The sequence below is a fragment of the Oncorhynchus mykiss genome, chromosome 24 (assembly GCF_057628025.1).
Source record: "Oncorhynchus mykiss isolate SJ-2025 chromosome 24, ASM5762802v1, whole genome shotgun sequence".
Taxonomy (NCBI): domain Eukaryota; kingdom Metazoa; phylum Chordata; class Actinopteri; order Salmoniformes; family Salmonidae; genus Oncorhynchus; species Oncorhynchus mykiss.
The window spans coordinates 2,613,602-2,638,788 of NC_143045.1; the positions used below are offsets into that span (position 1 = coordinate 2,613,602).

At 41.3% G+C, this 25,187-nt stretch overlaps 1 protein-coding gene across 10 annotated transcripts in view; it reads left to right on the plus strand.

The window, feature by feature from the left end:
* The first annotated feature begins 898 nt into the window (after positions 1 to 898).
* Positions 899 to 25,187, plus strand: part of LOC110503539 (rho guanine nucleotide exchange factor 12) — a 70,061-nt gene continuing 45,772 nt past the window's right edge. For all 10 annotated transcript variants that reach the window (XM_036961115.2, XM_036961116.2, XM_036961120.2 and 7 more), the window contains exons 1-2: positions 899 to 2,274; positions 2,522 to 2,664. In XM_036961115.2, coding sequence (XP_036817010.2) covers positions 2,633 to 2,664 — 32 coding nt within the window. In that variant the 5' untranslated portion in view covers positions 899 to 2,274; positions 2,522 to 2,632. The remainder of the gene's footprint in view (positions 2,275 to 2,521; positions 2,665 to 25,187) is intronic.

A 25,187-nucleotide genomic window follows, 5' to 3' on the forward strand; every position in this document is an offset into this window, starting at 1 on the left:
TTTAAAGGTATACTAGCCTACATTGCTTTCAAGAAAAGTAGTGTAGCCTTGTCCCGTACTGTAGGGTAGACTTATTGCGCTATAGCCACAGAGTGCTCTGTGCGTGAAGTATTCAAATTGTCCACATGGTGGCATTTGTAAATCAACAATCCTCCAAAATACTTTTGCTGCCAAATTCCATAACCATTTAACACTAAAATGTTATGATTTATTATTGTTACAGCAGGAAATGATTGTACTTTATTTACTGGTCATTTTAATGGAATAGTTCACCCAAAAATTAAAGTTTGTCCGAAGTTGTCTGACCCCAAAAGGTGAGTCCTGATTAGTGCACGTCCTAAGCCATCTGCTGTGTAGATCCAATAATACAGTATACCTGAATCCCAAATGAATGGGAGCAGTATAGGGATGTAATATTTTTCGGCGCCTTGTTTCCATTCATTTGGGTTGAAGGCATACAACAGTCGACATGAACTCCTCTTGACATTATACCACTTTCTGAGACCTGAAAACATCTGACAAGCTTCGATTTTGGAGTGTCAGATGTTTTCAAGTTTTAGAAGTGGTATAACACAGGAATAAATATGTAGACACAATGAGGGGAATATAGGATGGTGTTGTAGAATATCAATGTGATAATCATTAGGCCAATAATAACAATGATAATGTTAAAAATAAATTTGGCCTACATAATATACATACATTTGTAACCCCAAGGACTTCCGATCAGACACCATAATGAACAAGGCAAAAGAGGAATATTAATTATTATTATTTTTAATTAAAAGTCTGGCCAGGTTTTTATTTGTATCTCATCTGCCAAGGACATCCAATCAGACATCACAATGAATAAGGCGAATGTTTTATTATTATTTTTTATGAAAGTCTGGAAATTATATGTTTTATTTTTCTCCCGGCGGAAGTAGACAAGACGCAAATTGGGAGCTGTTGGTCAGGGCGTAGTTATCCTGAAATTTTGGAAAATTGTAGAAAGTCATTTATTTTCTCCTCAATAACATATCTGGAAACACGTTCTAATAATCACATTCGTCTAAAGTGATAACCGACTCGGTGGTTTTTGTTTTGTGAATGAGAGAATTCGTTTGCTAGCTAGCTCTAACCTTGTTAGCATAGCGTATACATCCAACGGAATTCTGCAGAGAAACAACTTCAAATTGTGTAAATTCTGGAAACATGGAGTCAATGAAAAATGCGCTCCGTTAAGTTTTGTGGATGTTTGCAACCCCGAATGAGATTTACAAGAAACGATTCCTTAGCGCGTATGGACTTCATATTCGATGGGGCACCTTGTACATTTGTTGGACAGCGTGTTTTTGTGATTTCGTTTTTTTGGGGAATGACATCCAGGATTGTCGGAGCACGCGAAGCAAAGTTTTGTAGCTAGTGAAAGAGTTAATCTGTTTTCGTTGCTAGATATAGCTGTATAGTAGTTGGCCACCGTTGTTAGCCGAGACTCTGCAGCAATTGACTGTAGCTGCTAATGCATTCAGTCGGCTGAATTTCTACGATTTACTTTGTTTCGTTGCTAACTATCAATCTTAACACTTTTAAGGAAAACGTATCTTATCGGACACGTTTCGAGTCGACTGGGGGAAAAGGCGTCCCGTTTCCACTCCCTGGAGTTAACTAACCGCTAGCTAACGTTGTAGTCTGGCTAGCTTCAGTTCAAGCTAACTGAACACATTTAGACGGGCACATTGGCTAGCAAGCTAAATAGCGCAATAGCTGGGGGGGGTGGGGGGGTAAAAACGAATGCATTTGCTATAGCTAGCTAATCAAGCTAAGAATATTACCTAGTTTATGTTGATTCAATAATTACTAACTAGTTAGCTAATTCACAACACGGGTTTCAACTCAGACTTGTCAGTTTTTTAGAAATTCTCCTGGTCACGAGGGGCTGCTCGTCCGCGGATAAAGGCAAACCTGGAGTCTGGGAACACCAAATGGGACTGACTCGATTTTCAACATCTTTCAACAACAAAAAAAGACAGTCTGACTATTATTACACCAGGCCAGGTTAACTGGTTGTATTTCCTATAGGGTTTTACATCTGACAAAAGTAAGTGTGATGCGAACCATTTCGATTGACGTCAAAGGATTCGTACATGGAGATAGATGCAGACCGAGTGAAAGTGGAGGCTGTATCAATATTTTCCAACGGAACACATTGTCAATAGGATCATCCCTGACCACGGTGTCTTCTGCGAAAAGGTGGAGGAGAGCTGCACGACGTAAGACGAGGAGTGATTAGAGGTACTAATTTATCTCAAGGGTTACAGCAGCGAAAGTTTCATTATTGTCAGTGGCTTGTCTGAATACGTAGCATTCCACTGCGAAGGATTGCAAAACTATTCATTTGATATTTTGAATTCATTATTAGGACATACCCATACGTTATTTTTCACTGGGAGTCTATCGCCGACAATTTTAAGGTGTTTTCATAACATTGTTATTTGGGGATTCAGCTCTCAATGTTTTATTTTTTTATGTCTTTTTCAAGCATCTCCTCTACACAGACGGATGTTAGGGAAGGACTTCAAAGAGACTCTTATCATACTTTGGAAAATGATAATTGGATATAAATCAAAGCAAATCTAGAAACGGAAGCCCAATGAGCGACACACAGTCCAGTATCACTGATAGGTAAGTACGACCTTTTCCAGGCATTTAGTAAACACTCCACTTCACAATGTCATTGAAGACATCATGCCTTTTGGCTCCTGTACTTATGCACCTTTTGCTTTATCGGATAGTGTAGGCGACATGTGGACCTTTTGTAGCCCGGTTGGTAGAGAGCATGGTTCTTGTAACACTAGGGTTGTGGGTTCGATTCCCGGGACCACCCGAACTTAAAGTATATGCACGCGTGACTGTGAGTTGCTTTGTCTGCTAAAATTGCAAGTTCTCAAGTCTTGTAAAAGCCTGCAAGGATTGGTATGCCCACTGATAATTTTCCACCGGCTGCATGCAAGTGACAATTCTTCTCATGTTATGTCAATTGTTCGTTTTTGGAGTCAGCTAAAGACTTTTACTATCTCCCATATGGTATAGCCTAAGCTGTATATAAGTAATGTGTATTATTACTGAATGTTACTTAATATGTACTCCAACAACCAATTTCAAAATGATAAACCAGTAGGCGGGGCATTATTTTTCATTGAGGTGTGTTCTTAAGTAGCACAATAGCCTCCCATATATTTTCTCAACCCAGTGCTGTGCTGAACTCTCCACTTTGTCGCACCACAGAAATTGGTACTGGCAAAAGACCTCTGACCATTTACCATGATTTTTACACCAACAACCACATCATATACAAAAAGGTCTTGAGCTGGTTGTTGCACCATCAAAGACTGAAAATGGAATTTGAGCTGTTCCAAGTGAATCAACCACGATCATGTCAATAGTGTGTGTAGAGCTAGAGAGGCCTGACAACCAAATTAAGAAATGGTGCAATTTTGTCCTTTGCATCTGAAGTCCACTTTCCTGCAAGGAAGGAAATCAACAGACCAGAAACCCAGCAAGTAGGCTAGCCTGTACTGGATCTGTCATTCATCTTATCCAAAATAGAGAAATTACGTTTCCAACATGAGTACTCTTATGGGGTGTTTGAACGAATAGGATGCTACTTGGTCAAACTAGGCCTATAGTCTAATAAAAATAATACAACCAATGCAATGCAACTAAATAGGTGTTTAATGGCAGGTGTTATCGATCAGTGACATTGCCGCTGTGGTGCAGCACTCCTCTCTCTGTGAGCTGCATTTTGTTTATGGTTTGTCTTGTCTAAAGACAAAAATACACTACAAGATTTTTGCGCACTCTGCGGGCTCTAACCGCCGGAGAACCTCTCACATTTAACGATTCAGTCAAGCCAAATGGTAGTGACCTAGTAAACGGTATAATATAGACCTGGCGGCATCTCCGTGGCGTTATGATTAGACAATTGGGCCAGAATCGGGCTATGTTTGCGCATGTGTAGGCCTAGTAAGGAAATCATCATAGCAACTGAGGAGGCATTTCAATGTACATACAAGGAACGCATCATCTGTGCACGTGGATTACTGATGTTCAGTTTGAGGAGGAGAGCGTGGAGATGACAACTACCGGAGGTAAACTTTGAAAGCTTGCTACTGCTCTAATTGATTTGAATGAACACTGTTTCATTGATAAATAGTTTAATCATGGGCAGAGTTGTTGACCTCACAATAAGCCAGATTTTGAGTTATTTACATAACTTTACATTTACATACATTACATTGACGTGGCAGCCGGGGCATAATCAATCGGAGATGGACAGTGCATGGGTGCTGAAAGTAGGCTTCATTTTAATTTGACTTTACTATCAACGAGGTCTTTGTGTTAACCTGTTTCTTAAGAAGTAAGAGGTAGGGCAGTGGCGGTCATGACATTGGTTCAGTCGGTTATTGTCATGCAAAATACTGCCAGTCTCACAGTAATTGACCGTAATTAACATAATCACATCTCCAGGCCGCTGATGTGGGCCTTTGGAACACCTACATTTAAATTTTAAAAAAGTCTAATGAATCAATTTAATAAACACCATCACAATACATCCATTATTTCTTTTAGTCAGGTCTAAAGAAACATTATGATATAAAGAAAATCTATTTTGAGAAAAGCAGAATATGAGTAACTTGGCTTACTGTATGTTATCTGGCTATGCGCCATGCCATAGCCTGTGGGCTTGTTCATTTAGCAGTCAAGATTTGCTTATAAATCCCTTGCCATTATTTTATATGATTTTATACTAAGAAGAATATACTATAAAATGAGAGGGAGTGCACACATGGAGTGGCTGGGCTATATTGAGTTTAAAATTGTTCATTTGAAACTGGTCCTGTACGCTAGATTTAGTTATTTTGCAACTTTTTAGTTGTAAGTGATACAAACCTATTTAGAATGTCTTAGAAATCAAAACATACAGTATATGGGCTGCGTGATGAGACTATAGGCAATTGATGAGTTGCGAAAGTCGCAAAAAAAGCTTGCGCTTTATTCCTTGCCTCAGGCTATACACGTTGTTTTCTCATCAAGTGATCATATTTTCATCCATCAGACTATTCTCAATTTAATCTTGTCTTTACTAATATGTAAAATTAGTTATGAATTTACAATGGTCCATTATGAAATGGACAGGAGGGAAAAATACTTGTCAGAGGCTGCTTTCCTGGCTGTTTGTTTTTCAATCATGCCAGGTAGGCTCCTCACTCCACTTATTTCACTCCATGCATCAACCACTGTGTGAGGAGCATGCACCCTCCCGCTGCACGACAGGTGATATTCTGGGAAGAGATGGACACGCATGGTGGTGAGAGAGATTCTGTAGCTAAAGATTGTCAGTCTATTTATTAAAAATATTTTTTTAAATCCCTATTACTAGGCTATTCAAAATCTAATACAAATTCACCGTAATTGTAGGTTAACTCTGTAAGCAGGCCTGCTTACAATCATTAAACCAACAGCATCGCCTAGGTCTATACATTCTTTCCCAGACTCATGAATATAAAGTTTGGAGCGTAGCATATTGTAACCAGTCCATTTGAATGCATAATAATACAGTCCACACTCAAAGGCGATTACTAGAATTTGTCATTTTGGAGTTATAGGCTAGATCAATTATGTACCAGACATTTTAAGTCAGTTTTTGAAATAAAAAAATCTGCCGTGCGCAATGTGTGTATTGTATATACAATAAAAATATTTTTAAAATAATCATTTTTTCAGGGTTGGTCTCATATTTAGGTTTATGCATAAGCTCTAATATGCATATGGTTGTTTTTTGAATGAATCATCACCTTAGAAAGCGCTGTCCATTTTGTTGTTAGGCTTTGAAACAACATCCACAACGACTATGTTTTCCACTCAATTTCAACCCGTTGAACCAATTTATTCAAATTGATCAATCACAGTGAGTTTTAAAAGCATGCTACAGTTTTGATAAGTGTTTAATATGATTTTCAATCGCATTTGCATTGATGTCAGAGTGGTTAGAGGAACAATAGAGCCTTGAGTACCAGGCCATTAGGACCTGATGGTTGTTAGCGAGTTGGTTATTACCAATGCATGTCCTGAGTGCATCAGAGGAAATCAGCGTGACTCACGTGGAATCTTACTACGGCCATGACTGCTGGTGTGGTGGTAATAGTGTCTCTTCAACAGCCCTAGGTAGGTCTACTTGTTTGACAGACAAAATTATAGGCTATTATTAGTAGATTTTGTTGGCCAATTCCTTCATTCACCACGCACTCCTTAAATATCTGTCAGTGAAGGGCTCAAATTGAGGGGGTATGTGAGGGTATGCCATACACTTGGTGCCATTGTTGTGATGAACTTGTGAGGTAATTGATGAGAACCTTTTTTATAGTTCTAATTGGCTAATGGTGGGATATGCTTTGCATTTGCTTTGAGCACTGCTCATACTTGGCGATAATGGCTTATTTTGATGCTGAATATATATAAATTTTTTATTTATTTATTTTCTTTCAAAATGTTTGCAAGTTATCGTGACAACGTAAGTGCCCCGGGGAGCCCATTGGAGCCATCAACCGCAAACCGGGTATGTGCTTTACGGGCTACGGCATTACATGTTACTCTGGGTTTGCTCCGATTTCCTATCATTTGGAGAAATGCGCCGGGAGCTGATCAGGAGCCCGTAGGTCGGGTTAAAATGTGTAGTGTCCGCCGGCTTTAGTTGTATGCATTGCACAGCTTGGGACTGTGTTGTCAGTGTGTGCAGTTAGCTCTTTGTCATAGAGTTTTGCTGATCTCCACGTTTTTTTCCCACACCCCTGAGGCCCTCCCGGGAAGTGGTGACATTGCTGATAAACAATGCCTGTCAGTGGGACCCAGGCCTGAAATTTTGTGATTTTAGGGGAAAGGCCATTTGGCCTTCAAGAGCTGCCCAGTCTGCCTGGGCACCAAAGCCATTCACCAAAATTGACCATTTTAAATTGATTTGAAAGACACTTGGTATTCTGTTAAAAAACATGTAAGTATGTAAATAATTAGCCTACATGTCAAAGTGTAGGTGAAGCCTATGCGTATTGGCTACAGCCTCTAATGTCCACATCGATGCTGATATTAGTGAGGCACCAGCAAATCTAGCCAAACTTTAGACTTTTAATAACCTACACACTATATATACAAAGGTATGTGGACACCCCTTTAAATTAGTCGATTTGGCTATTTCAGCCACACCCGTTGCTGACAGGTTTATGAAATCGAGTACATGGCTATGCAAACTCCACAGACAAACACTGGCAGTAGAATGGCCTTACTGAAGAGCTCAGTGTCTTTCAGCATGGCACCGTCATAAGATGCCACCTTTCCATCAAGTGCTGTTATTGTGAAGCGGAAACATCTAGGAGCAACAACAGCTCAGCCTCGAAGTGGTAGGCCACACAAGCTCACAGAATGGGACCACCGAGTGCTGAAGCGCATGGCGTGTAAAAATTGTCTGCCCTCGGTTGCAACACTCACGACAAGTTCCAAACTGCCTCTGGAAGCAACGTCAGCAAGAGAACTATTCGTCTGGAACTTCACCATGCGTAATGATGTCTTCTGGAGTGGTGTAAAGCTGTAAAGCTTGGAGTGATGAATCACACATTACAATCTGACAGATACATTTGGGTTTGGAGAATGCTACCTGCCAGAATACGTAGTGCCAACTGTAAAGTTTGGTGGAGGAGGAATAACAATCTGTGGCTGTTTTTCATGGTTCGGGCTAGGCCCCTTAGTACCTGTGACGAGAAATCTTAACGCTACTGCATACAATGACAATCTAGATTCTGTGCTTCAAACTTTGTGGCAACAGTTTTGGCCCTTTCCTGTTTCAGCATGACAATTCCCCCGTGCACAAAGCGAGGTCCATACAGAAATGGTTTGTCTCGATCGTTGTGGAAGAACTTGACTGGCCTGCACAGAGCCCTGACCTCAACCCCATCCAACACCTTTAGGGAAAATTGGAACGCCGACTGCGAGCTAGGCCTAATTGCCCAACATCAGTGCCCGACCATACTAATGCTCTTGTGGCTGAATGGAAGCAAATCCCTGCAGCAATGTTCCAACATCTAGTGGAAAGCCTTCCCAGAAGAGTGGAGGCTGTTTATAGCAGCAAAGGGGGGACCACACCCCCTTTGGCCTTATTGCTTAATTAACACAGGTCTCATAAATAATCTTTCAAGCACAAGCCCACGTACTAGTGACTAGCCAACTAATCCTTTTCCAGTTTAGCCAACTTGGGTCTATTTGCTAGCTAATAAGGCAGAACGTATAGCTGCACATATCTATGAGAGAGCCATGTGAGTGAGAGGTGTTTCGGAGCACAGCTGTTGGCAGCCGGGATAAGGGAATTATAATTTATTCAATGTAAGGGCACAACGGCCACTTTGACCCATTGCCGGAACTGGTGGGACCACACTCCCTCCCGGCCCTCTCCGATAGGTCTGCTTGTCTGGCAGTGGAAGGGGGGCTGGGGTGGTCTGTTGTTCTACCTGGCTGTTGAAGGCCTCGGACACACAATATGAGACCCTGTGAGTTGGTGTCTGAGTAATGTGCAGGTTTATTTTTGAACGGTGTAAGCCTACAAAATATGAATGTGTTCATTGCTTCCTTTGAAAACAATGAATAAATTATCGTTTTTTTAGGGTTTTCTGAGTTACAAGAGTTCGGCCTAGTGCTCATGTTCCGAAATGTTTGTTTTGTGAATGGCCAATGTGCAGCCGTTGCCTGCCATTAGGCTTTTCTGCAGCCTGTGGTGCTCTCCACTGATTGGACCATATTCATGCAGAGCTCAGCAGGTGTGAACTGAGCATGCAGGGGTCAAAGTAAAAAGGGAGTTCTCGTGATGTGCAGTGAAGACTCCAGGAATATGTCAATATTAAATCATGTTTTTCACTAGTACTACTACTTGAGCTGGGAATTGCCCAGAACCTCATAATACAATATCACAATTCTTAGATGCTGGTACGATGTGTATTGCATTTCGATACTGTGATTTTGTTTTTCAAAACATTTTGCAGCGAAACAAGGAGACCTATCAGTCATGGAAATGAAAGTGCTGGAAACATGTTGGCTAACTATTTTAAAAGGAGGTGGAGAACAAGTCAGTATCGATATATCGTCCAAAATAATATCACAATATAACCCCCCCCCCAATATCACTACTATTAGCACACGCTTGCACATTACAGGCCAGAACATCTGAAGCAAAAACCATTGTTGCAAACCAAGGTTTGCTCTAAGCTACACAGTGCATTTTGACATTTTGTTACATTACAGCCTTATTATTAAATCGTTTTTTCCCTCATCAACCTACACACACTATCACGTAATGACAAAGCAAAAACAGGTTTTTAGACAATTTTGCAAATGTATACAACAAAAAAGACAGATCACATTTTACGTAAGTATTCAGACCCTTTACTCAGTACTTTGTTGAAGCACCTTTGGCAGTGATTACAGCCTTGAGTCTTCTTGGGATTGACGCTAGAAGTTTAGCACACCTATATTTGGGAATCCCATTAATCCCATTCTTCTCTGCAGATGGGGAGCGTCGCTGCACAGCTATTTTCAGGTCTCTCCAGAGATGTTCGGTCGTGTTCAAGTCCGGGCTCTTGCTGGGCCACTCAAGGACATTTAGAGACTTGTCCCGAAGCCACGCCTGCATTGTCTTGGCTGTGTGCTTAGGGTTGTTGTCCTGTTGGCAGGTGAGCCTTCGCCTCAGTCTGAAGCCCTGAGTGCTCTGGAGCAGGTTTTCATCAAGAATCTCTCTGTACTTTGCTCTGTTCATCGATCCTGACTAGTCTGTCGCTGAAAAACATCCCCACCGCATGATGCTGCCACCACCATGCTTCACCGTAGAGATGGTGCCAGGTTTCCTCCAGACGTGACGCTTTGCATTCAGGCCAAAGAGTTCGATCTTGATTTCATCAGACTAGAGGATCTTGTTTCTCATGGTCTGATAGTCCTTTAGGTGCCTTTTGGCAAACTCCAAGTGGGCTGTCATGTGCGTTTTACTGAGGAGTGGCTTTTGTCTGGCCACTACAATAAAGGCCTGATTGGTGGAGTGCTGCAGAGATGCTTGTCCTTCTGGAACATTCTCCCATCTCCACAGAGGAACTAGACCTCTGTCAGAATGACCATCGGGTTCTTGTTCACCTCCCTGATCAAAGCCCTTCTCCCCTGATTGCTCAGTTTGGCTGGGCGGCCAGCTCTAGGAAGAGTCTTGGTGTTTCCAAACTTCTTCCATTTAAGAATAATGGAGGCCACTGTGTTCTTGGGGACCTTCAATGCTGAAGAAATGTTTTGGTACCCTTCCCCAGATCTTTGCCACAACCCAGTTTTGTCTCTGAGCTCTACGAACAATTCCTTCAACCTAATGGCTTGGTTTTTGGTCTGACATGCACTGTCAACTGTGGGACCTTATATAGACATGTGTGCCTTTCCACATCATGTCCAATCAATTGAATTTACCACAGGTGGATTCCAATCAAGTTCTAGGAACATCTTACGGATGGATGATCAATGATCAATGATCGATGCACCTGAGCTCAATTTGTGGTCTCATAGCAAAGGGTCTGAATACTTATGTAAATAAGGTATTCCTATTTTTACTTGAAAAAATGTCTAAAAACCTGTTTACCTTGTCATATGGGGTATTGTGTGTAGATTGATGAGGAATAGTTTTTATTTAATCAATTTTAGAATTTGGCTGTAACATAACAAAATGTAGTCTGAATACCTTCTGAATGCACTGTATGCAGTGCATTAGCAAGCTAGCCTAGATAATGTGTGGATATCCTTATTATCCCTGGAATAGGCGCTGAGTCAGATGGAATTACTGGACAGACTTTCTGGTGCCGTCTCACCATCATGGGCCTTTCATTCTCCTGATGGATTGTTATGTCGATGGCCAGTGACACAACATGGCCGTCCCAGAGGTCCCACCTGTTCACTCTCAACTCCTACATCATTCTTTTACTCCGTTGTTTCCTAATCCTCTTCCTCTGTCATGGTTCTCAGGTTGCCTAAAAACCTCATAATGAATCTGTTTCTTGAGTTGAATTAAAAATCATAATTCAGCCTGTTTTATTAAGTCATAATAATCTAGTCTGCTCTCTCACTGCCCTTCCCTAACGTTGGGTTGGGCACCTGATTTCCTGTGGGTTTAATTGCCTTGGAGGGTCATTGTAGATCAACTTAGTCTCTCACTGGGGTGTAAATGGAGGGCTTTCCTCACACCTTGCTGTCACTTTGGCAGGCACACACCAGCTCTCCTACCACTGCAAACTCAGTCCCTATCACCCTCCCCAGCAGCTCTTGTGAAATACACAAAAGATTACTGTAATGTTGAGGAATGAAATAAATGCAATCTGTTAAAGCACTGAGCAAATTTCAGGTCTGCTGAGAGCAAACTTGAATGATGTCAAAATTCTGTGCAATTTCTGGTGTGCGTTTACTTTGAACACTAAGGCTGTACCTGCCTTAAGTTACAGTTTTAAGTGGGCAAGTAGACTACTGTGGCTATTTGATCATAATTTAGGCCTACCAGAGTGGCCTACCATAATAAAAACAATGGAGAAAATGCATCCCGTAACATTTTAACATGGAAATAGCTGTTCTATTATTCAGCCAACAGTAGCAGCCAATGTGTGGCGTTCAGTGTAGACCTACAGTGCCTTCGGAAAGTATTCAGATCCCTGGACTTTTTCCACGTTGTGTTAGGTTACAGCCTTATTCTAAAGTTTATTAAATATTTTTTCCCCTCATCTACAAACATTACCCCATAATGACAAAGCAAAAAAGAAAACACTGAAATATCAATTTTACATAAGTATTCAGACCCTCCACTCGGTACTTTGTTGAAACACATTTGGCAGCTATTAAAGCCATGAGTCTTATTGGGTAATTCGCTACAAGCTTGTCACACCTGAATTTGGGGAGTTTCACCAATTATTCTCTGCAGATCCTCTCAAGCTTTGTCAGGTTGGATGGGGAGCGTTGCTGCACAACTATTTTCAGGTCTCTCCAGAGCCACTCCTGCGTTGTCTTGGCTGTGTGCTTAGTGTCGTTGTCCTGTTGGAAGGTGAACGGTTGCTACAGTCTGAGGTCCTGAGCGCTCTGGAGCAGGTTTTCATCAAGGAGCTCTCTGTACTTTGCTCCGTTCATCTTTCCCTTGATCCTGACTTGTCGTCCAGTTCCAGCTGAATAACATCCCCACGACATGATGCTGCCATCACCATGCTTCAACGTAGGGATGGTGCCAGGTTTCCTCCAGATGTAGCGCTTGGCATTCAGGCCAAATAGTTAAATCTTGGCTACATCAGACTAGAGTCTTTAGGTGCCTTTTGGAAAACTCCAAGTGGGTGGTCATGTGCCTTTTACTGAGGTGTAGCTTCCATCTGGCCACTCTACCATAAATGCCTGATTGGTGGAGTGTTGCAGAGATGGTTGTTCTCGGGTCTCCATAGAGGAACTCTTGAAATCTGTCAGTGACCATCGGGTTTTGGTCACCTCCCTGACCAAGGCCCTTCTCCCCCGATTGCTCTTCCATTTAAGAATGGTGGAGACCACTGTGTTCTTGGGGATATTCAATGCTGCAGAATTTGTTTGGTTCCCTTCCCCAGATCTGTGCCTCGACACAGTCCTTTCTCTGAGCTCTACGGACAATTCCTTCGACCTCATGACTTGGTTTTTGCTGTGTCATGCGCTGTCAACTGTGTGAACTTATATAGACAGGTGTGTGTGCCTTTCCAAATCATGTCCAATCAATTGGATATACCACAGGTGGACTCCAATCATCAAGTTGTATAAACATCTCAAGGATGATCAATGGAAACAGGATGCACCTGAGCTCAATTTCGAGTCTCATAGCGAAGGGTCTGAATACTTATGTAAATAAGGTGTTTATGTTTAATACAGTTGTAACAATTTCTAAAAACCTGTTTGCTTTGTCATTATGGGGTATATTGTGTATATTGCTGAGGATAATTATTTTTTTAAATCCATTTTAGAATAAGGCTGCATCGTAACAAAATGTGGATACCCTCAAGTGGTCTGAATACTTTCCGAAAGCACTTTCCATGTGACTTAAAAAAAATACATGCAGTGCTTGACATTAACCTGTTTATCCATTTGTCTTTCAGACAAGGAGATGATTGAAAATGTTGTTTGATGCAAGAAACTTTACAAAATAAAATTATTATTCCCATACCGTTTATTACAGGAAATCTGCCAAATTACGCTACGCTCTGCCTATTGGTGACTTTATTTAAGAGGTCTCAAAATACAACACTGCCCTTTTTAAGAGACAAGATGGCTAGAAATGCACACATTTTCTCCTCTTGTTGGAAGCAACCACTCCCCCATTGTTGACAAGAAATTAGCTATAACTGGGACAATAACTCACCAACTAGCAAATTATATGAACAAATGTGCACGTTGCACCATGCAGTTCTCGCTTTGATCTCTAAACAAGAGCATCTACTCGCAAGCGCTATACTGTAGCCACAGTCCAGTTCAAAGTGAATGGCAATGTCTTTTTGCATAAAGGAAAATAGCTTTGATTGGTTTTGTTGCACATTTGTGTAGGGTATGGGCCTGATTCATGTCTGTCAATGCAATAGAATCCTACTCCAATGCTCTCTGCCTATAAGAAAATCTCTCGTACTTCGTTTTGGTTACGGTATGTTACTTTGAAAGTGGCCAATATTGTGTGGATTCGATCACAATTCCCACAGCCGAGTGAAATGTTGATTATATTTAACTAAAGAGGAAAAGTCTAGAAAGTTGAGTGAAGTTCAATCTAGTGCTTCTGTGCAGTTTGATGGGTAATATTAAGTACATTTTGCTGGTTGTGTTAGTGCCAGCCTTTTCTTTGACAGTCCCTAAAGACGTACCTGGTAACTCAAAAGCCGCCTAATGAAATTATATTTTCTCAGACGGCGGTGAGTCATTCTCTTCAAGTCAGAACCCAATATTTTAATCACAGCCCATCCCTTCAGTTAGATCACTTTCTTACCTAGAGTTAGGCTAGTGGAGCTCATAGGCTACAGGAAAAATAAATGCTGCTGCTACCTAGTGCCAACTGCACTGGAAAAACAACCGCTTTATCCATCAAGTTGGTGGAACAAATGAAAGTAAGGAGTGGAGAAAATAGTATAGCTTCTGCTCCCAGTGTTTTTCTGTAATCATGTAGCCTAGTATTTTCTCCGCAGTGAGTCGTTGGGAGTTGTTGGGCCAGCAGAGCGAGAGAGACTGGGAGATTAAGATATCCAGGCAATACCCCAGGGCTGGTGTTGGAAAGGGGGTGGGGTAGGAGCCCAGGGGTGGGGGTCTACCACCAACACACATCTCACTTTGATGCTGATGGTAGTGGACACATTGCAATCTCTTATTTGCAAAGAAGTGCCGCAGGGCCCAACATTACTTTCACTTCACAGAAGACAGGATCGCAACAATGGAGAGAAGGATATGGAGGAAAGGCAGCGTTGCCAATGTGTCAAGTCTTCACATGTCTGTGCTGTGGTTTCAGAGACCAAGAAGAAGTAGCCCCACTCAAAGCATTGTACTCCCACAGGACTCGGCATATAATTGTTGTTTTGGCTACTTAGGACTGTCAGCTCTCTGTTTTAACCTGACGGGTTTAGGAACTTTCGTTTTTAAATGAAAGCTTCATCGACAGAACATTGCATGTCTTACTTCAGTGGAAGACTTGTTTCCTGTCTTGGATGCTCAAACTACAGCAAATCAAAACAAACTAATGCCAGGGAAGTCTTGCCAGTTGAAGCTCAGACACACCGGTAGTCTTGTCAAATGTTTGCCTGGTGACCGTATTTACCACGTCTGAACAGTGTCTGCAGTCACTCTCGTGTTCTCACAGCAAAGACCTTGGAAGTCGTACCTATATAATGACGTATTAACGTCACGTAACATTTTGCTCTACACGTACAACACAGCATTCCTAACCTAACCCACAATATCTGCTGTGTGGCTCGAGCAGTCAACAAGTTGTGTAGTCATTTGAAAGAGTAAGAACATTTCAGCGAGACCACCCAAAAGGTAAAATCCTTTAAAGTCAAGATAATTGCGCTTGACAATCAACCGTTCTGTCGTGGGTGATATTGGCTTTCTTTCGCCGACTGGTCGAGCACCAGTACACACTACCAAGTGCGCTATTTTTCAAATGTTGCCCCATCAGAGTTGCACAGTAATAGCGTCACTGCTATTAGCTTCAAGACATACATACTATGGAACGCCGTTTGGGTCTTTGCGTGTCAAAAAAAGTAGAGTAGTACAGTAGTACTGTCAAAGCTGTACAAAAAAGTCTGCAAACACTGGCCACGAACGATGTGTTTACAATACCACGTTGGTAATAAAGCATCATTTGTTCGAACGCAACTTCTGGGGTAGATATCTTTAGCTTGGTACCTTGCTAGCACCAATACAACCAGCCTGAAAACAATGACCAGTAGACACTGCAGTAATTTTCATTATTCTTAGCAATAATTTAGGAATCAAGTATTAGCTAGGTGGCCACTTGTTGTTCGCCTATTGAAATTGAACTTCAGTTCATGTAAATAAATAGCTAGCCAGCTACTTACCCTGTCTTCCAAGGCTAGCAACAATAAGGATTCGGCACAATAATGGAATTTGCGTTTTACCTTCAAAATAAAGTATGTAATTGACTGTGATGCAAATTAATACAGATAGTAGACTTATGCCATACTTTTTTTATTTTGAAGGCTAACCGCAAAGTCCACTATTGTGGCTAATCCTCATTGTGGCTAGCGTCACGTAGATGGGTCCAATAACAGTTAATGAAATAACCCTAATTTATGAGACAGTTCTTATTTTAGATGGTGACACCTAACTCTATAGTTAGCTAGCTAACTATAGCTACTGAAACCGATGTCGTGTTATTTGACGTGTATATTTTTTGACACGCAACGACCCGAACGGCGTTCCATAGAAAACCTGTTTGAGAATGAAACGACTGAACAACAGAACAGCACAGCAAGTAAGTGAAAGAAATAGGTTTTGATTATGTTTTACTGGTATTGGGGACATGCGTAAATGCCAACAAAATAACTTTTTGGTGTGTGTAACCTTTTTTTATTTAACTAGGCAAGTCGGTTAAGAATTTTTATTTTATTTACAATGACAGTATTTAGTGTTGTGTGTGTGTGTGTGTGTGTGTGTGTGTATATTGCATCTGTGCACTTAGCTAGCTACCATCCCAAAGACTGCATTGCATATTAAGTGTAACTGGCTCACCCAGAGAAAATGCTATCCTTTTACCTCATTTCTTTTGTTGGCTCCATCACTTGGGGGTTCGTGCTCTCTAATTTGCTCAATGTCCAGTTGTTGGCCACTGACGAGCATTGCTATTTATTCTACAAGTATAATCGGTAGGTTCGTAGCTGCCGGGTCAGCACACAGCTTTTTTTCTAGCAAGGGAAGAAACTGCCTCCCACTAAGTCTTTATTGATTCTCGTTATATTTGTCACGGTTTGCAACTGCACATATGTCACACAAGATCATTTTAAGGGGCAATCTGCAGTTGCTACATTCAGTTTGGGATTTATAAATAAGTGATATGTACACATTGATTCTTGAAGAATATAATTTTATAAATGCCTCGAACTTAGTTTAACTGTCGTACTCCATCAGAACCCAAAATATAAGCTTGTTTTACTCTAATATAAACAAAGTAAATGTAAACAAACACTATATAGCCTCAAAACATTGTTAAAACTAATTTTGATATCATGGTATCTCTGTCTATGAATTTGAGAGTGGGTATATTTCTCATTACAAGCCCCATCCCTAAGCTTTTTACCAAAACACACAACCAGCCTAGTTTTTCCTCTGTCTAGGCTTTCTCTAGGTCTTATTACACTTCTACTGCAATGGTGTATGGGAAGGTGTTTGTGTGAGGGTGCTGCTTCTCTGCAGAGGCCGATTTTTAGACATTTATTTATTTACTCCCTTTCCCTGCATCTCAGTGAGGTTGCTAAAATTGAATGCGGTTTCTGGGGTAGTGTGGAGCAGAGCGGAGACTCTCAGGGTCTGCACTGTGATTTAATGACCAACCGGAGCCTCGAATTCATGTAGTATCAAAGATTAACTCACAAAAGTAGAACATTAGAAAACATAAAATGTTTCCATGCACTCTGGCGGCACAGATGCTGTCGTGAGCCCCTAACTGCAATGAACCTGCGTCAGACAAATGTGCTTCAATTGAGAAAGTGCATTAGGCTAGATGTGCAAAATACACTTGGAGCAGAGGTGAAATGTCCCTTTTTCAATGTATATGGCCATTAATGTTATTAGCATATAATGTGCCATAAAAGTCCAATATTTCCTCACGCAAATACTAGCGTTTCTGCATCTCACACGCCATCTACATTTCCTGGTTGTAAGTAAACCGAGGGACGAGGAAGTAGGGCTCCAGTAAAGGCTCTCGTCTTTAAAAAGCCAGAAAAAAATGTGTCCACCTAGATATCCTGCAATGTCCTGGTAGTTCTGTTGTTGAGAGTGCAATGGCTTTATTGAACAAGTACAACCATGTCTATTCGCTGCTAGCTTGATTGTGTAATCTGTGAAACAACACACTTTTTAAAATTGTATTTATTTAACCTTTATTTAACTAGGCAAGTCAGTTAAGAACAAATTCTTATTTACAATGATCGCCTACACCGGCCAAACCCTAACCCGGACGACGCTGGGCCAATTGTGCGCCGCTCTATGGGACTCCCAATCACGGCCAGTTGTGATACAGCCTGGAAACTAACCAGGGTCTGTAGTGACGCCTCTTGCACTGAGATGCAGTGCCTTAGACCGCTGCACCACTCGGGAGCCCCAAATGCCACAATAATAGCTACAAAACATGACTCCATTTTTAGATCAGACTGCAGGTTCATGGAAATGGAAATACTGAAATACCTCTATAGTGCATAATTATGTCTGAAACACCTCTCATTAATCAGAATTATGTAGGGAGACTGGAAAGTCACCCTGTATAGTGTCTAGCAGGGAATTTTTCTTAAACACTTCATGGACAAACATCTTATGCAAATATTTAAGGTTAGCTCCAGACAGTCTACGGTGAAGAAATGTCTGTCCCCAAGCCCTGTCAGAAATCCTGATTGGGTTTATTGGGGCAGAAAGTGTTTCTTCCCCCTCAGGCTGTGGCTGTGGGAGCTCCCTTTGATGTCATGAAAGCGGAGGGGCTGTGCCTTAGCTTTAACCCAGCTTTGACCTGTGGCCTAGTAGTCGATCCACTGGCTTTCTTTTCCCCCTTTTTTTATTATTATTATTTTTTAATTTTTTTACCTCGATTGGTAATCAACATGGGATCTTACAGACAGAAGACAATGGTCACGCACTGGATCTTGTAGCACATATCTTGTAGCCCTGCAGGACAGGTTGTAGCCTATTATATAGCACTATATTTCTTGGAAAGTTGCACTTTGACTCCTCTCTGACATCACAAGTCAACCAATTGCTTCAGCCTAAATGCCCATAGGTCTCATTGGCTTATTTTAGGGGTGTCCAACTCATTCTATGAAGGGTGGAGTGTTTGCAGGTATTTTTATTTTTTATTTTTTTTAAATTAAGACCTAGACAACCAGGTGAAGGGAGTTGTTTACTAATTAGTGACCTTAATCAATCAACTACATAGGAGAAGCAAAAACTCACACTTGGCCCTCAGTGAAATGAGTTTGACATGTGGCTTATTGGTTTTGATTATGTGAAAATTAAGGTAACGTGTATCGTATGTAACCTATATTAACCATATAGAATATAATTTTGTCACCTGTCTGATCAATCAGACATTCCATTATCAACCTGAATTTTTCAAACATAAACATTGCGGGAGGACTTCTCCTCAGTCAGTGGGAAGGGAGGTGATGTCATAGTTGTGACCACAGTGAGGGACTGTGATTGTAGTGTGTAATCTGCAACGAGATACAAACATCATGTGTTCTCTCCCTCATTGCAGAGCCAAACATGAGTCACTTCTCTCCCTGTCCTCGGGCCAGCAGCCCTGAGATCATCCATTCACAGCTCTCAGATCAGCAAGCCTGTCAGAACAGAAGGAAGGGCCCTCTTTCACTACAACACCTGCACTACTGCACTACTACACTCTGTTTTCACTGCCTTCCTTACAATTACAGCAGTTACCTCAAGTTTTAGCCTACACTTTGGCCTGGATTAGTAGGCCTAGGTCTGTATTAGTGGTCGACCGATTAATCGTAATGGCCGATTTAATTAGGTCCGATTTCAAGTTCTCATTACAATCGGAAATCGGTATTTTTGGGCGCTGATTTGCCGAATTATATTATTTTGTATTTATTTTTTTATTTAATTTTTTTTTTTTTTTTTTTTATTATATATTATTTTTTTATTTTATATACCTTTTTATTTAACTAGGCAAGTCAGTTAAGAACACATTCTTATTTTCAATGACGGCCTAGGAACGGTGGGTAAACTGCCTCGTTCAGGGGCAGGAAGACAGATTTTCACCTTGTCAGCTCGGGGGACCCAATCTTGCAGTTAACTAGTCCTAAGAAAAAACGACCTGCCTCTCTCTCGTTGCACTCCTGAAGGAGACTGCCTGTTACGCGAATGCAGTAAGCCAAGGTAAGTTGCTAGGTAGCATTAAACTTATCTTATAAAAAACAATCAATCATAATCACTAGTTAACTACACATGGTTGATGATATTACTAGATATTATCTAGCGTATCCTGCGTTGCATATAATGTGACTGAGCATACAAGTATCTAAGTATCTGACTGAGCGGTGGTAGGCAGAAGCAGGCGCGTAAACATTCATTCAAACAGCACTTCCGTGTGTTTTGCCAGCAGCTCTTCGTTGTGCGTCAAGCATTGCGTTGTTTATGACTTCAAGCCTATCAACTCCCGAGATGAGGCTGGTGTAACCGAAGTGAAATGGCTAGCTAGTTAGCGCACGCTAATAGCGTTTCAAACGTCACTCGCTTTGAGCCTTCTAGTAGTTGTTCCCCTTGCTCTGCATGGGTAACACTGCTTCGAGGGTGGCTGTTGTCGTTGTGTTGCTGGTTCGAGCCTAGGGAGGAGTGAGGAGAGGGACGGAAGCTATACTGTTACACTGGCAATACTAAAGTGCCTATAAGAACATCCAATAGTCAAAGGTTAATGAAATACAAATGGTACAGAGAAATAGTCCTATAATGGCTACAACCCAAAACGTCTTACCTGGGAATATTGAAGACTCATGTTAAAAGGAACCACCAGCTTTCATATGTTCTCATGTTCTGAGCAAGGAACTGAAATGTTAGCTTTTTTACATAGCACATATTGCACTTTTGCTTTCTTCTCCAACACTTTGTTTTTGCATTATTTAAACCAAATTGAACATGTTTCATTATTTACTTGATTTTATTGATGTATTATATTAAGTTAAAATAAGTGTTCATTCAGTATTGTTGTAATTGTCATTATTACAAATACATTTTCAAAATCGCCCGATTAATCGGTATCGGCTTTTTTGGTCCTCCAATAATCGGTATCGGCGTTGACAAATCATAATCGGTCGACCTCTAGTCTGTATTGCTGCTCAGCCCTAGTTGTTTGTCAGGCACCCATTAGTAACGATTCACAAAACCCACAGTTCGATACAAATTGCGGTTTTGGCCAAAATATCATCACATTATTTTTATTTTATTTTATTGGGCGGGATTTGACTGTTTTTATAAAAAATAAAGTTCTACACTTGCTTTGAGTAGTGTGTGTCACTAGGGTGGCAACACATTCTAAATTATTTCAATGCTGTCTTTCTCCATTCTGATTTGTTTTATACTGTTCGAATTCAACTGAAACCTAAACTGATTTTCATACATTTGTGCATTACCTGCACTCATTTGAGTTCATTTCCACACTGCTACGTAGGGCTGCATGATATGGGCCAACATTCTAGGCCTTATTTTTAACCAAATGTTGCAATTGTGATTTTTAGAGCATAACATGTTGGAATCATGCAAATAGAATGATTGTTCTAATTCGAAAGTTAGAATATGATAGGGGCACTTTTGAATACAGTGTTTGATATGACAACAAATGAAAATGCCAGGCAGGAGTTATTGTGACAGGTGTTGATAAGTGTTCCTAAGGTACACTATAATATTTAGCTACATTGAATGTTTTCTCTTAGTTACTTCATGTAACTAACATTCTCATTTTTTGTATTCCTCTTTGATTTAGAAATGACTATTGCACAAACAACATGCAGATTTAGAGCTACACCATCACTGGTATTATCAGGCTGTATAGCTAATTACCGTTGCTCGCACTCAGTACATTAATTAGCTGGCTAGCGATTTAGCATTAGCGGCTAACAAGATTTAGGCCCAACATACTAAGAAAAGACAAATTAGCTGTTTGCAGATGTAAGAAACACCAACTAGTAGTGTAATTATAGAATGGTTGTGGATTTATATTAAGAAGCAAAGTGAAAACAGCATCGTTTTCATCGACATTGTTGCATGTTCTCTATTGGCCATGCAGACTGAATTCAAGTGTCTAGTGGTTGAGGAACAACAAATGCGCTCCTTGAGTGACGGGGCGGGTCTAGGTTTATGTGGAAAGCTGCATGGAGAGCGGAGAGTGAGATGACTCAAGTAGCAAAGTAAACTGTAAAGATTGGACGTTACACATTGCATAACACATTTGACAAACCAAACATTAAAATACTGATATAGAAGGTAAAGTGAAAACCCAAACCGGTCTGTGCATCAATACAGGTATATCATAAAATATGGTATACCGCCCAGTCCTAGCCCAAGTCCAGCTTCTGTGACAGCATTTATGATGTTGTGAGAGGGATTGTTATATTGGGCCTTTCAAGTAGAGGTCTTCACAGACGTGTTCTGAAATGGACCGGGGGCTTTTCTACCTGGACCCGATATGCATAAATGTGCTTTTTTATATTTTTTATATAGAGAGACATGTTCCTAATGGACTACTAGACCAGTGATCTGAGTGAGGGAAGCAGCATCCTATGCAAAGCTGCGGGAAGTGGGTGCTGGGATTTTATTGCTGGCGGTATGCAGAAACAATTTTTTTGCCCGCGCTGAAGACGTCTATTGGTTTTTGCATATTGCGCTTTTAATTCCATAATTTTAATACCCTTTTCCATTGATTAGATACTGTCCTAACTTGCTTTGCCACACAGAGGCTCTATGTCTGTAGTGCTGCTTTGTTGATAACAACAACAAGCTACATGGTGCCAGGACAACAATCTCTCCCTCAACAAGATCAAGACAAAGAAGATGATTGTGGACTACAGGAAAAAGAGGACCGAGCACGCCCCCATTCGCATCGACGGGGCTGTATTGGAGCAGTCTGAGAGCATCAAGTTCCTTGGTGTCCACATCAACAACAAACTAACATGGTCCAAGCACACCAAGGCAGTCGTGAAGAGGGCATGACAAAGCCTATTCCCCTTCAGGAGACTGAAATGATTTGGCATGGGTCCTCAGATCCTCAAAACGTTCTACAGATGCACCATCGAGAGCATCCTGACGGGTTGCATCACTGCCAGGTATGGCAACTGCACAGCCTCCGACTGCAAGTCACTACAGAGGGTAGTGCGAACGCCCCAGTATATCACTGGGGCCAAGCTTCCTACCATCCAGGACCTCAATACCAGGCGGTGTCTAAAAATTGTCAAAGAATCCAACCACCCGAGTCGTAGACCGTTCTCTCTGCTACTGCACAGCAAGCGGTACCGGAGTGCCAAGTCTAGGTCCAAAAGGCTTCTAAACAGCTTCTACTCCCAAGCCATAAGACTCCTGAACATCTAATCAAATTGCTACCCAGACTATTTGCATTGCCCCCCCCCCCCCCCTTTTACACTGCTCTCTGCTGTTATCTTCTATGCATAGTCACTTTTATTACATATTGTACATACAGTGGGGCAAAAAAGTATTTAGTCAGCCACCAATTGTGCAAGTTCTCACACTTAAAAAGATGAGGCCTGTAATTTTCATCATAGGTACTCTTCAACTATGACAGACAAAATTAGAAAAAAAATCCAGAAAATCACATTGTAGGATTTTTAATGACTTTATTTGCAAATTATGGTGGAAAATAAGTATTCGACCTAGACCGTTCTCTGTTGTGGGTGATGTTTGGCTTTCGCCTACTGGTCGAGCACCGATACGCACTACCAAGTGCGCTAATTTTCGATGTTGCCCTACCGGAGTTACACAGTAATAGCGTCACTGCTATTAGCTTCAAGACATACATGCTATGGAACGCCGTTTGGGTTTTTGCATGTCAAAAAAGATACAGTAGCACTGTCAAAGATGTACAAAAAACTCTGCAAACTCCGGTCCACGAACGATGTGTTTACAATACTTTGTTGGTAATAAAGCATCATTTGTTTGACCTCAACTTCTGGGGTAGATATCTTTAGCGTGGTACCTAGCTAGCACCAATACAACCAGCCTGAAAACAATGACCAGTAGAAACTGCAGTCATTTAAATTATTCTTAGCAATGATTTAGGAATCCTTGTAAGTATTGTTGTTTGCCTATTGAACTTCAGTTCATGTAAATAAACAGCTAGCCAGCTACTTAACCCTTTTAACCAAAGCTGATGTTATAAGCAGCTAGCTTCATCTGGCTAGTGAGGCTCGACTGGACTTTGTTGTGAAGCTAGGCACAATAAGGATTCGGCATATTAGTGGAATTTGCGGTTTGCCTTCAAAATATTAGTATGTTGTTGACAGTGATGCAAATGATTAAAAATAATACTTTTTATTTTGAAGGCTAACCGCAAAGTCTGCTATCGTGGCTGGATGATGGCAACTGAAACAGATTGTTGTTTCACTATGTTTTTGGGGAAGAACATTGTTTGCATCCATGAGCTAGCTAGCTTTTTATTATGACCAGCACTGTATGTGCGCGAGACAACTTTACCAGCATCATAGCATACGTATCGATTAATTGTTGTGTCATGAAATACAAGTGAGCGTAACCAATGTGTCGTGACTTTTATTTAACCATGTAGGCTCGTTGAGAACAAGTTCTCATTTACGACTGCCACCTGGCCAAGATAAAGCAAAGCAGTGCGACACAGAGTTACACATGGAATAAACAAACATACAATCAATAATTCAATAGGAAAAAAATATATATACAGTGTGTGAAAATGAGGTGGGATAAGGGAGGTAAGGCAATAAATGGGCCATAGTGGTGAAATAATTACAATATAGCAATTAAACACTGGAGTGATAGCTGTGCAGAAGATTAATGTGCAAGTAGAGATACTGGGGTGCAAAGGAGCAAAATAAATAACAGTATGGGGATGAAGTAGTTGGATGGGCTATTTACAGATGGACTATGTACAGGTGCAATGATCTGTGAGCTGCTCTTATAGCTGGTGCTTAAAGCTAGTGAGGGAGCTAAGTCTCTAGCTTCAATGATTTTTGCCGTTGGTTCCGGTCATTGGCAGCAGAGAACTGGAAGGAAAGGTGGCCGAATTAGGAATTTGCTTTGGGCGTGACCAGTGAAATACACTGCTAAAAAAAAATAAAGGGAACACTTAAACAACACCATGTAACTCCAAGTCAATCACACTTCTGTGAAATCAAACTGTCCACTTAGGAAGCAACACTGATTGACAAAAAAGTTCACATGCTGTTGTGCAAATGGAATAGACAACAGGTGGAAATTATAGGCATTTAGCAAGACACCCCCAATAAAGGAGTGGTTCTGCAGGTGGGGACCACCGACCACTTCTCAGTTCCTATGCTTCCTGGCTGATGTTTTGGTCTCTTGAATGCTGGCGGTGCTTTCACTCTAGTGGTAGCATCAGACGGAGTCTACAACCCACACAAGTGGCTCAGGTAGTGCAGCTCATCCAGGATGGCACATCAATGCGAGATGTGGCAAGAAGGTTTGCTGTGTCTGTCAGCGTAGTGTCCAGAGCATGGAGGCATTTGCCAGAGAACACCAAGATTTGCAGATTCGCCACTGGCACCCTGTGCTCTTCGCAGTTGAAAGCGGGTTCACACTGAGCACATGTGACAGAATCTGGAGACGCCATGGAGAACGTTCGGCTGCCTGCAACATCCTCCAGCATGGCCGGTTTGGCG